The sequence below is a fragment of the Mobula hypostoma genome, chromosome 1 (genome assembly GCF_963921235.1).
Source record: "Mobula hypostoma chromosome 1, sMobHyp1.1, whole genome shotgun sequence".
NCBI lineage: Eukaryota > Metazoa > Chordata > Chondrichthyes > Myliobatiformes > Myliobatidae > Mobula > Mobula hypostoma.
Genome location: NC_086097.1, coordinates 53,970,304 through 53,983,253, shown reverse-complemented (window position 1 = coordinate 53,983,253; position 12,950 = coordinate 53,970,304). Strand labels below are relative to the sequence as shown.

Here is a 12,950-nt window from a genome sequence, read left to right as displayed (position 1 = left end):
AGTGGGAACTTCCGCCCACAACAGTGAGAAGTCGAAAATGCCCTTGAGTACTCCCGCTAATTGGTTGGCAAAGGTTTTCAGAGCCTTACCCGGTACTCCATCGGGACCTTCCGTCTTGCGAGGGTTCACTCGCTCTAAAGACAGCCTAACATCGGCCTCTGAGACGGAGATCATAGGGTCACTAGGTGCAGCAGGGACCTGGGCCCAAAATATCAGCTGTTGATTTACCTTTATCAATCCTATCTGACCTGCTGAGTTCATCTAGCATTTTGTGTGTGTTAATGGACACATTTGTACTGGTTTTATGCAGAAATGAAAAATCAAAGGTATTTTAAACTTATTTTAACAAGGCAGCAAATATTACTTGACAATAATACTGTTCATCATGAAATTGGACTGGGTAAGTCTGAGTGAAATTTGCTTCAGCAAGGCTGGGATTTCTGCAATGCTTGTTGTGCTTGTAATGACGTTAGCACCATAAAAGATAGTTATTTCTGCCTCAAATGGTGGAAATTGAAGTGATAACTGTTGTTTTTAACTCTCAACTCACAAATATGTGTAGAGTGAGTGAAACAACCTGGAAGGAATTGATGGCAGTATTGGGGCAATAAAACTGTCATGGTCTGGTCCGTGAAGTCCGCATTCTGGTTCACCATCCAGTCTGTCAATTCCTTATTCCGGGTTTTCCTGTTTTTGCCTTGTTCTATTGGATGCCTTAATTGAGGCACCTGATTCTCATTTTAGGCTGGCACATAAATACCTCTCAAACCAAGGATTCCCTGCTGGACTGTTCCCTTCCCCTTTCCTTCTGCAACCTTCTCAGTTCAACTGCCAAAGTGAGACTGGAGCCTTGCCACGCCAAGAGAAGGAACTATCTATCATTGAGTTTGTAACTGTCTCTTTGTGTCCCCGTGTTTAGTGTCCGTGTTCTGTGTACGAGTCCCAGCCCTATGTCCTGTTCCCAAAGAGGGGTCCTGACTCTGTGTTCCCTGTTCCCATGCTCAAGTCCAAGGCTCTGTGTTTCTGTGTTCCAAGACCTAGTCCAGGCAACATGTTCCAGCCCTGTCCAAGTCTGAGCTTCATGTCCTCGCCCAGCCTGGTGCTGGAGATTCCTCATCCTGTGCTGGATCATCCCCATCCAAATCCTTGGCAGTTTACCGCAGCAGTCATCCTGGCCCTGTCCTAGAAAGGGTCCAGGCCCTGCACTTCAAGGAGCAGTCCTGGCTCTGTACCCAAAAGCCTAACCAAGCCGAGTCCAAGAGCTGAGCCAAACCTAGTTCAAGAGCCACATCCTGCCCTGGAGGTTCCTTGTCCTGTCCTGTCCTTGCCAAGATCCTAGTCCCAAGACCCAGCCTAGACCCGGGTTTCTGAGTCCTTGTCCAGACTCTGGTTCTGGAGTTCCGTGTTCCTAGTCCAGGCTCCTTGTTCCTAGTTCACGTCTGGGTCCCGTGCTTCTAGCCCGAGTCCTAGCTCAGGCCCTGAATCCTAGTCTCGTCCAGGGCCTGTGTCAATGTCCAGCGTTGTTTCTTCCTGACTGACCTTGCTTTCTTGACAAACCTAGTCCTGTTCCTAGAACTTCAGTGTCTGTGTCTTGCTTTTGGGTCCGCCTACCAGCACCCCCGTGGAACAAAAACAGGATCCGTGTAAGGTTGGTGTAAATTGGTATTTGATGGTCAGCGTGGACTGGTTGACCAAAGGTCCTAGTTTTCTGCTGTAAGTTCAGTTATCAGCAACTATCACCCAATCCATCACAAAGCATTCATTACCTCCACAACCAGCATGCCGTTGCTACAGTATGCACTGTCGATTGCAGCTACTCCGACTTGCAAATCCATACTCTCTGTCACCAAGAAGGATAAGGACAGTCGGTAGAAGGGAAAGTTCCATCCAAGCTGCTCATCTTCATGATTTGGAAATGTATTGCTGGGTCTCCCACGCATCCTGGAACTCCCTATTCGTCAGTACTGTGGGAGTTAATATAGAAAGTGCTAGAAATCCTCAGCATACCATTAACATGAAACATTAACTATTTCTTTCTCTACAGAAGCAGCCTGACTGACTGAGTATTCCCAACATTTAAAAAAAATTGCAGTTCTAGATTGGCTTTTCTGACACCAACCTACTGCCCTCTACTGTGCCTATTGTCTTGTTTATTATTTATTGTAATGCCTGCACTGTTTTGTGCACTTTATGCAGTCCTGGGTAGGTCTGTAGTCTAGTGTAAATTTTTGTGTTGTTTTACATAGTTTTTGTGTAGTTTTTGTATTGTTTCATGTAGCACCATGGTCCTGAAAAACGTTTCGTTTTTACCGGGTACTGTACCAGCAGTTATGGTCGAAATTAAATATAAAGTGACTTGATTGTTTATTTCAAGCACTGTGGGAATAATTGTGACTCTATAATATGAATTTTGCCAGCAGTTCGTGCAGACAAATCATCCACCACCTTCTCAAGTACAAATAAAAATAAGGAATGCTGGCCATATTTCTGGTACTGTATACCAAAGTAGCTATCAACACTTGCTTCTAGACTTGCAAATTGATATTCATGAACACTGCCCATGTCAAGTGTTCCCTGCTCCAAAATACAGAGGTAAAGAGAAATAGGAAGGGATAAAGATCACTATGGCAAAATGTAAAAAGTATATTATTACTAAAGGATTTATTTCTTGTTGAAGGTACTGCGCTACAGCCCTGGTTTCCCTTTTCATGCAACCACACAATCTTAAATATCAAATATTCATAGCTATCTCCTTTATCTTGAAACCAAATTGACCAGGTAGATCGATTGTATATTTAGAAAAATGATCAAAAAACGTTTGTGTTACTGACGGGATTCATTTTGCATGTGCCCGGAATAAAAAGGGATCTTCGCGATTTTATAGTTCTTTTTCAATGAAAGTGCACATTTCGCAACTTTATTTTGAGGATCCAAACATTTTTAAATGACATAACAAACTCATAGGACTTGCATCCCACGTAAACCTCTTTCTTTCAGTTTCATTCAACATCTTTTCGCTTCTGGTTACCGAGTAAAACTATTCGATGCACTTCGTCCACTGAGCGTATAGTTTTTACGTTTCTCCTTCGATCGCCATTCATTGCCTTTGTAGTCTGAGTTATCCGACTGCCTGCCTGCTTCCTCCAGTCGGCTTTCTTTCGCTCTCGGGCTATTTCTGTCGCTCCGGAAGAATTCAAATCACACGTGGGTGAATTCTGAATAAAATACAGGTAATTTATAAGAAAACTGATCTTTAAAAAATGGTTTAGCCAGCTCGATAAGAGGAATGTATGCACCCTGTTTATTTATGCGGTATAGGTGCGCTAATCTTCGGTGGCTTGTTGGATCTGCAATTATTACCCATTTCGGCAGGAAGGAAGTGAAATATTACAGAGATCGGATAAGTGACGCTTTATGAACTCTGTGCTAAACTACCACAGTGACGTACATGACTTCGCAACAAATTGCTGATCTAGGCGGCCACTTTATTTGTCGGACTGTTAGTTGCAGCTCGGTGTCTTAAAATGGAACTTATGTGGGAGTAATGAGTCCGTGACTTTCGTCGGCGCGTTGTTTTCGGTCCCTTTCGCAGGCATCGAACTTGTTGGACTAACTATGTCGCCTTTATGTCAAGTGATAATCATGCAGATGATTTAGATATGGAAATATTGGAGCAAATGTGTTAAATCTATGGTGAGTGACACTTAATATTGATTTACACATCGGTCATATATGTTGTAAGACTCTGAACGTTCTGTATTGTATTTCTGCGTATTAATCAGAATAATGACTGGTTATCTCGACTGCGTATGAATTTTTTTATTATTGTAGTCACACGTGCTGCATTTAACAAAATGCGAGGGCGCTGTTGAATACTGATAGCTTTGCATTTACAAAAGCGCATATTGGGGTCTGGGTGTATTTATCGAAGTTTAAAGTTTTGAACATCGATTGACTGATATTCTAATCGAGTTCCATCTGGTTTAACTTATTTTAAAACTTCGTGCCAGGAGGAGTGTCTGTGTTCAGTTAAAGGTTACTGCTGATGCTGTGCTCAATTAAGTACGATTAATGTTTTGGAAGTAAAATTGAACTTGTGCTTTTAGAATCTTGTATAAAATATTCACCACAGCTTCAGCATGTTATTATGAAATGCAGTATTAAAATCACGTTTCAACAGATTTTAGCGTGAACAAGAAAATACTACATAATAGAACATGACCACGCTCACACACGTTATGCCAGGTTGTGTTGATTAGGAAGTTGCGTGTTTTACTTGAAAAACACTTTCATATCCAACCTGGGAAATAAAAGTGCTCTGACATTTATTGTGTTGTAGACCTTTGTATCAGCGAAGCGTTTACGCAATTTGCAATGTTTTTCGTGGGGCTGCATCCAGCTTTTAATGAAGGTGGGTGTTGGTCGGCGTTTCGGAAATAAGGTAGAAATAACCTTGTGTGTGATCTAACCCAGGACAGGATGCAGCGGTGGTACTTCGTATCACTTGATATGCCGATTAGAATCTTAGATTGGTACAATAGGAGGCTGTTCGGCCCATCGAGCCCAGATAGTTTGAAGCTTTCCAATCATTTTCTAATGAAGCTGTGGATAGTTTGGATTTTTGCAATAAAGCTTGTTTGACAGAGGGTTCTTATGGGAAATGTTAAACCTTTTACTATAAATTGTGAAACTATTTGATAAAAATGTGAGCACGCAGTGAATAAAATCTGAGCTTGTGGCATCCATCAGCCGTAAATATATGTTAAACCATTTTCGATTATTCATAGGATGAAATAACAGTGCTTATTACGAAGCAAGTACAGTTCCTTAGGGTCCAACTCCCGTTCAGCTGAGCGGCATCCCACAGCGTGCGGCTGCGGCTTCACGAACTCGGCGCTCAGTACATGGCTTTGATTGACAGTTAGCGCAGGCTCCTCCCCTGGTTACGCCCACCGCGGAAATCACTGCGAGGGGCGGAGCTTTCGCATGCTCTCTGACTGACGGGCAATGTAGATTGAAATGGGAAGAGGCCGGCGCTCATGATTGGTAGCTGAGGCGGGACGGGCGCGTGTGATTGGTGGGAGGGCGGAGCCTGTGTGTGGGTTTGGCAACAGGGCTGGGTCCGGCTGACGTCGCGGAGAGGAAGCTGAGACTGCTCATTATATTCAAATGTTGTTCCAGGAGGGATTCGATAATACGTAGCCGAGCGGCCAGCTCCAGAGTCCCCGAGCTTTTCAAGAACTTGTCCAAGATCGGCTGTCAAGAATCATGGATTGTTTTCATCTGCCTTGTTTTCTGTCAGTGAGTAGAACTTTTTATACTTTTTCCTAATGGGTTGTGGTGGGATTTTATTTATATTTGTTTGTACACTAAAAATATGTGTGTGTTTAACCATTTATTTGATTTCTCTTGTAGCATGTACTTGCGATCATTTCCTGCATGATTAATTGTAGCTCTCTGTTGGGTGAGAGTATGGCTTTTGCACTTGTGCCTTGGTTGTCAATAAGCAATTAAGGAAATGTACCGATAGACTGGAGATAATCAACTTGTTCGATGTGAAAGTGTACACAATCAAAGTAAAACGATTTTAACACTTCAGGAATGTTACCCCCCCCCCACCACACACACACCCACACATCATACCATCACCACCATTCTCAACAATTATGGGCCGCTTGGTAAGATGCCCGTTTCAGACTTTCTGTGTCGCTCCTAAAGAAACCAGCCCAAGATAATTACTAAGATAGTGAAAACACAAAGAGTAACAAGATGGTGCTATCTGCCTGATTATGGGCTATTTAACTGTAACCGAGAGAGACCAAGTAATTACACCTCTTCTCCCACTCTCTGTTTCTGTGTCGTGCGCTCTCTTTCTGGGGCGTGGATTGCTGAAGATCGCTCTTAATTCTCATTCTTTTTTTTCTGTTGTTGCTTGTTTTGTTCCGCAGAGACACCATGATTCCTGGTAACCGAATGCTGATGGTAATTTTATTATGCCAAGTCTTACTGGGAGGTAGTGCTAGTCTAATACCAGAGGAAGGAAGGAAAAAGTTTGCGGAACAAAACCAGGCGGGTGGACGTCGCTCTCCGCAAAACCATGAACTGCTGCGGGAATTCGAGGCCACTTTACTCAATATGTTCGGACTCCACCGGCGCCCGCAGCCCAGTAAATCTGCCGTGGTTCCCCAGTACATGCTGGATCTCTACAGACTCCAGTCTGGGGACGAGGTCACCCACGACATCAGCTTCGAATATCCCGAGAGATCCACCAGTCGGGCCAACACCGTGAGGAGCTTCCACCATGAAGGTACTGGACCAGCAATCACTCTACAAGAAACATTTAAGATTATTGATTTTTGTTTGATTTACAGTGATAGCAGAACATGGCGGGAGTTTATGTGAAATGTACACACGGGTAATTCTTGCACCAAGTTTCTGTGTAACATTTTGGCCACGGGGGACGTTGTTGATTGCCAATATTCTTTGGGACACCTTTCAACCATGTGTATAATTTTAAAATGTAAATTATATCTATTGCGCTGCTTAAATTAAAAACATTATGACATCAGTCGATAGTCGTATATATATGTATGCCGTTTTAGAATTATCCAACTAGTACTGTTTATAGTTCATGTTTCGATTTAAATGCTAGGGGAGGGTGTTCCTGGCAGGTGACAAAAACATTTTCTGAAGCCAGCCGCCTTTCCCAGTTAGTCCTTTGCTCGTGCAATGATTTGTAGTTTGCAGTCATTGCTTTTGTACACAGCTTTTCTTTTGTCGAGCGCGAGCTTTTTGCAAGGCGGCTCTTTGTTGGCTTCTGTCGGTCGGCTTTCATACATTAGTTTAGTCCAGAGATGTGCGCGCTTACATGGGTAAATTCGATTTTAAGGGTTGTCTTTCTGTTCTGGAACAGAACACTTGGAGCTGATGCCAGGACAGAGAGAAGGCACCCAACTTCGTTTTGTGTTTAATATCAGCGCGGTGCCCGAGAATGAGGTGCTGTCGTCGGCAGAACTGAGGCTGTACCGAGAGCAAATCGACACCGTTTTGAACTGGAACGAGGGTTTCCACCGCATCAATGTTTATGAAATCATGAGAACCCCCAGCGAGAAGGGCGACCTCATCACGAGACTCCTAGACACCAGACTAGTCCACCAGAACAGGACACGATGGGAGAGCTTTGACGTGAGCCCGGCAGTGCTGAGGTGGACTTTGCATAAACAACCCAACCACGGGCTGGCTGTCGAGGTAATAAACCTGAACGAAACGAAAAGCCGGCAAGGTATGCACGTGAGGATTAGCAGGTCGCTGCACCAGCGGAACGGCGACTGGTCCCAGTTCAGACCCTTGCTCGTAACTTTCAGTCACGATGGCAAAGGACACGCTCTGGTCCGGAGGGTGAAACGTAGCAGCAAAGGCCAAAAACGCAAGAAAAACAGATCGCACTGCAGGAGGCACTCTCTGTATGTGGATTTCAGCGACGTGGGCTGGAATGACTGGATAGTGGCACCGCCTGGTTACCAGGCTTTTTACTGTCACGGGGACTGCCCGTTTCCACTGGCAGATCACCTGAACTCTACTAATCACGCTATCGTGCAAACTCTTGTAAATTCTGTAAATTCCAACATCCCCAAGGCTTGCTGTGTCCCTACAGAACTCAGCCCTATATCAATGCTCTACTTGGACGAATACGATAAAGTTGTTCTGAAGAACTATCAGGAGATGGTTGTAGAGGGATGTGGGTGTCGCTGAAAAAAATAATAATTGACTTTTTATAATGTCTGGACACTATTTGTAACAGGCGTTCGCCATTACATTATTTATGACCTATGTGCAAATGTTGACCATATGATCATATATTTTGACAAAATATATTTATAACTACATATAAAAGGAAAATAAAATTGAGTCATATTTTAAACATAAGACATTTCTGTACAACGTTTTTGTAAAATTATATTAGAATGTATGGAAAATATAATTAATGTTAATTATTTATTATTTCCCCATTTGGGATTAACTACGATGTGCAGAGTTTGAAATCTAGGCAGAGCACTTAATAGCTTCTTTTATTCTCTAAAGGAAGTGCTTTAAGTGGTGCAATTCATTTGTTAAAGAAGCTAATTTGTAAAAGGTGTGAATGGAGGATAACAGATGTATATGAAAAATGGAACAAGACCAGTGATGAAATAATTGGTGTAAATAGGTAATTGGTTCACCAAAAGAGAGCTTGAATATCTATCCCGAAAGAGAAGAATCCCGTTGAAAAGAAATGCTGAGAAATTACACATCCAAATGACTGATCTGCTTTCCTCTTTTCATCCATGATTGTCATTCAGTGCATTGGCATCTCAGATCCTGTGACAGGAAAGTATTGAAGGAGATCAAAAATTGCTTTGGGTTTTCCAGAAGTTGCATCCTTGTTAAAAGTCAATCCACTTGTACTTAAACAATCTTTAAACAGAATTTCAACCGTGATTAAACTTATATTTGTTGAATTCCCTTTTCAATAACAGTACATTTGTCACCAGGGCTTACTGTATTACGATGTTTACCCTTCCATCTGTCCTCTTCTTTCCCTCCCCCATCACTATGACTAAGAAGTTTTGCCTCCAAGCAATTCATTGTCAAACGAACTGAAGGAAGGCAGCGAGAGGGTTAGCAGATGTTAATCAAGGCTGCACGAAGGCTTGACTTTTTTTTTGGGAGAATTTGAAATGAAGACTGGTTAGGCCCAAAAGGGATCCAGCAGGCTTTAAAACTCAAAAGAAATCTGCAAGAATTGCCTAAGCCTGCGCTCCCTGGAGTGTGCAGGTGGAGAGAGCAGATCAGACCAGACCCTCAGGCAAAGGCATCCATGCTCCGCAATTTACTCTCGACCCTGTTAGTTTTCAAATGTGGCCAACTTGGATAAATCGTTTAAAAGGATTTGATGATTGCATTCCCTCAGGAAACATTTGTTTTCGTTCCACATAATATCCTAAACTGTACACCATGGGAGGGGAAGGGAATCGACTTTCATGTCTGAAATATTTTGAATTATTTTAGCCGTTAGCGAAACATGAGTTCAACTGATTTTGCCGGGTCTTCTTGTGCAAGTGGCTTTGTTTTCTTTAATGAACAGCAGCAACTTAATTCTAAGTCAAGGTTAATGGTTATACTATTTTGTCATATTGAATCAAGCGTGATATTTTAAAGGGCATAATTTTAACATTTGTGGAATATTATAAAAAGTTTAAACTGAGCCTTTGTTATAAATACAGAAGATGTAAACTTAAACACCGAGTTGGTTTAGTGAAAGGTCCGCTTGCAGTGTGGGTTGGTGTTGCATTAAAATACCAGGAAGCGGGAAGACGCCTTTGCTGTGTTTAAATGTTTCTGGTTTCTACCTTCAAAGTTTGTGTGTGGTCTGCATGTGCTTTCAAATATAAATTATAAATATTTAATGACAGCTAGTAAACAAGCTAATCATTTTTGTTTGTAGATGAAAGGCTCTGCTATGTCTGTTCGCAAGGACGATAACCTCTCTGATTGGCAGATTGTAAATTTAGAATTTAACCCCAAACATGGTGCAGATCATTTGTTGGTCCACTTCTTATTGCTGAATTGCCTCATTGTAAAGAGGAGCAATCCCGGGCACTTGTTCAGGATGCGAAAAGTATGAAAATGGATTTGGAACAGATTGAGAAGGTGGGTTAGTTGCTTTCCACGGGCAAGGGAATTTTCGGAAGGTTTGTAGTTTTCCTCACCTGATGCTCTTTGGCTATGGTCCCTTATCCTTGTTGCCTATCTCGACTCCAAATGTATACAATGTACTTAATCTTCAACACAAACAGGAATAGCCCAGAAGGTGCCGCCTCTTGAGATCACCCGCCCTGTTACAGCTGCTCCAGCTGTAAGCCAGCAGTGTTCCTTTAAATCTCCATTTCCAGAACAGTGGGCTACTCGCAACCAAAACCCAAGTTGCCCACCATTTCCAAGTGCCGAGCAGAAGGAGCTGGCCCCTTCTTATTTGCACTAAGGTGACTAGGTTGTAATGTTTGTGCTTCCAAAACGATATAAATAAACAATTCTCCCGAAATCTCCTTTCCGCCCAACTTTCCTACTATCTACAAAGCTGAATGGCCCGAGGCTGGGACTTGCTGCCTTCTCTTTGATGCCTGCATAACCATGCCAAAGAAGGAATTTCATTTTGAAGTGGCAATAAGCTGATGGGAGTGCTTTTCAGCTGTTTGACAGTGCAATTACACACATTTCAACTGATACGCTTCATTCAGATAACATCGCCCTGCTATTACAAAATCTGGAATGGTAATTGTCTGGTAGCTCATTACCCTAACACTCAATTCTCTGAGGTACATGGAAAGCAAGCACACATTCATTAAAACGCTTCAGGAAATGAAGCTAGGGCCTTCCTACATATGTGCATAGCTCTCTAGACATCTTAGCGCCATAAGAAAACGTTTGAAGCTATTAACTGATTGTAACATTACACTTCTGTATTTGAGCTTTGGCCTTCTTACTAGTCTCATTTTCTTCTGGTCGTCTCTATGGAAGTGTGCACGCCCAAACCTTATCATCAGTTTGTAAATCATTTTAGTTTCAAAATCGTTTCTTTGTTCCAATTCGATACCATTCAACAGGCTGCAACACGCAGAAAGTTTGGCTCATTTCAAACAGACGTTAGACTTCTACGCGAAATATTTGTATTATCATATATTAGATGGACAGAATTGGTATGTACATATTGAAGTTGACTACTATGGTTTACTTCGTATATTTTTTATCAAATATAACTTAATTTACATACAGTAAGCAGCAACAATCTCATTTGTGTAAGAATTCATGAATTACAGAGGAACAAGTAATTCATTTAGATACCTTTCACTACTATTTTTGCTCAAATAGTTCAATCAGATCACAATTTTTGTTTAATTTGCAGCAATAACAATAGTTATATTTTGTTCTTGAAATGGAGTGGCATTTGGGTCTGTGGTTTATCTGCATTGTACATGAAATGATATGCATCTGCCTATAATCACAACTTTTATTCTAAAGTTAGGAGTTTCAACATGTATAATACTTAAAGATACGGTTTTGTTATAGAGACGGCAGAATTTGTAGTTATAATTTGTCATGAGCATATTCTTTTTGGAAGATAGGCATCCATATAAATTCAGCTTGGTTTGCAATAAATTCAGTGTGGGAGATCCATTTCCCATTGTGGTGACCTGCAGAATGTTCAAGAAATTAAAGTCTGCATGTTGTAATTTCCTTTTGCACGTAAACAATCACAGTAATCGCATCAGACACTTCATGTTAAAAAACTCACAAATATTTATTAAATATTCACCTGTATAAATTGATGTGTGATTTGTTAAACAATTTTTGTTGTAGCTAATGACCCGCTGTATGTGCCCTTCAATGAAGCATATTCAGATTCACAAAAGATTATTCGTTAAATTAATTTGAAAGATATCCTTGACTGCTCCTTAGAAACTATATAGTTGGACATGTAGTGTAACATTCTCAAAAGATACCCCTTATATCTATGATGTATTAAGTTAAAAATTGAAGAATTACACTTAGGAGAAGACTGTTGTGGTAATTGAATTGTATTTGGCTTGAGTATTTGTTGATAAAATAATTGTCAAAAATTAATTAAACATAAATTTAAAAGTTTCCCTTTTCACAGTAAGCTATGATATGATACTGGGCAGCTCAGGAGGTGCTAGGAAGCCCTGATTTGATTTGGTCCATTTTGGCCAACATTGATGACGGTTAATATCATCAGTTACAGCCATGGGAATCAGACTGTCAAAAATGGTCAGATTATTTCCTCTAACATTAGAATACGTTTTCCTTGGGTTAAGATCTGATAATGTGCTTATTTTTGGACTACAGCACCAGTGGAAATGGAGAACGGTACTGGATGGCTGCCAGTACGCATGGGGCCTTACCTAAGCATGAATGACTCTTATTCTCAAACAGAAAATTAAATTTGGTTTCCATATTAAACTTTATTGACAAGAATAAAAAATATCAATAATTTCATTGACTGGCTTAGAGCAGATTTATTTCATTTAGAAATGTTACCAAGTAATTTGTCAAACTATGCTATCAAATTATTTGACCATTTTGCAAATAGTAGTGATTTAAAATTGATATATTTTTGCATTAACACACACAGGCTAAAAATCATAATGTCACAATAGCCAGCTGCTTGCCCCTCTCCAGATAAGAGTGAGTTTGCCTGTTTACTTCGGGGTGTATTATTCCATCCTGATACAAGCATAAATTAAGAAAATTCTTCTGTGCCTAAATAAAAGGGGGTTATTTAAATAAAAAATATATTTGAGGAGTTCATAATCAATTATGTGATAGTCTACATGAACATAAATTGCTTTAATATAATCTGAGTGGAAATTGTTCAGTTTTGAAGAACTGACAGAAGTGATGGAAACTGACATGGCTATGATCATTTCTCCTTTTGCAGAATGAATGATGAAACCAGTCCTTCCATTCATAATTTTAATTTTGCTTGCCTTCTCCACATACCTTCCATATTTTAACAGATAGGTATTTAGGCCGGGAGTATCTTCTTTTCTGTTGAAAATCAAATAAAACTTCAAATAATAAAAATAAATTCTCTCATCTAGCAGTGTGGCCAAAAAGCAGATTTGCCCAATGAATCAACTGAAATGGATTGGTAGATATGTTCTACATCACTCTTGAGTTTTAATACAGATGTTGTACGATCATAACTGGAAGAATTTCTAGGGATATTGAAAATCACACAATTATTCTATTGTTGCATTATTCTTTTTTGTCTTTATTTGCAGACGATTTAGTCCTCAGGTTTCTAATGGAATTTTTAATCCTTTGTTTGACAGCACTTATAGGGACAAGAAGTACTGGAGCTTATTAACCCTACCCTGTCATTTTCCTGT

At 40.7% G+C, this 12,950-nt stretch overlaps 1 protein-coding gene across 1 annotated transcript; it reads left to right on the top strand.

Moving 5' to 3' along the window:
* The first annotated feature begins 3,499 nt into the window (after nucleotides 1-3,499).
* On the top strand, nucleotides 3,500-11,369 carry bmp4 (bone morphogenetic protein 4). The gene is made up of 4 exons (XM_063049065.1): nucleotides 3,500-3,693; nucleotides 5,182-5,301; nucleotides 5,949-6,307; nucleotides 6,914-11,369. The coding sequence occupies exons 3-4, from the start codon at nucleotides 5,956-5,958 to the stop codon at nucleotides 7,750-7,752; spliced, it is 1,191 nt and encodes a 396-aa protein (XP_062905135.1). The 5' UTR covers nucleotides 3,500-3,693; nucleotides 5,182-5,301; nucleotides 5,949-5,955; the 3' UTR covers nucleotides 7,753-11,369.
* The last annotated feature ends 1,581 nt before the right edge of the window (nucleotides 11,370-12,950 follow it).

Bases quoted from the DNA above. Each gene is read 5' to 3' on its own strand.
- bmp4 (XM_063049065.1), top strand. From the start codon at position 5,956: ATGATTCCTGGTAACCGAATGCTGATGGTAATTTTATTATGCCAAGTC. The intron at 6,308-6,913 runs GTACTGGACCAG...GTTCTGGAACAG, and splicing joins GAGGAGCTTCCACCATGAAG to AACACTTGGAGCTGATGCCA.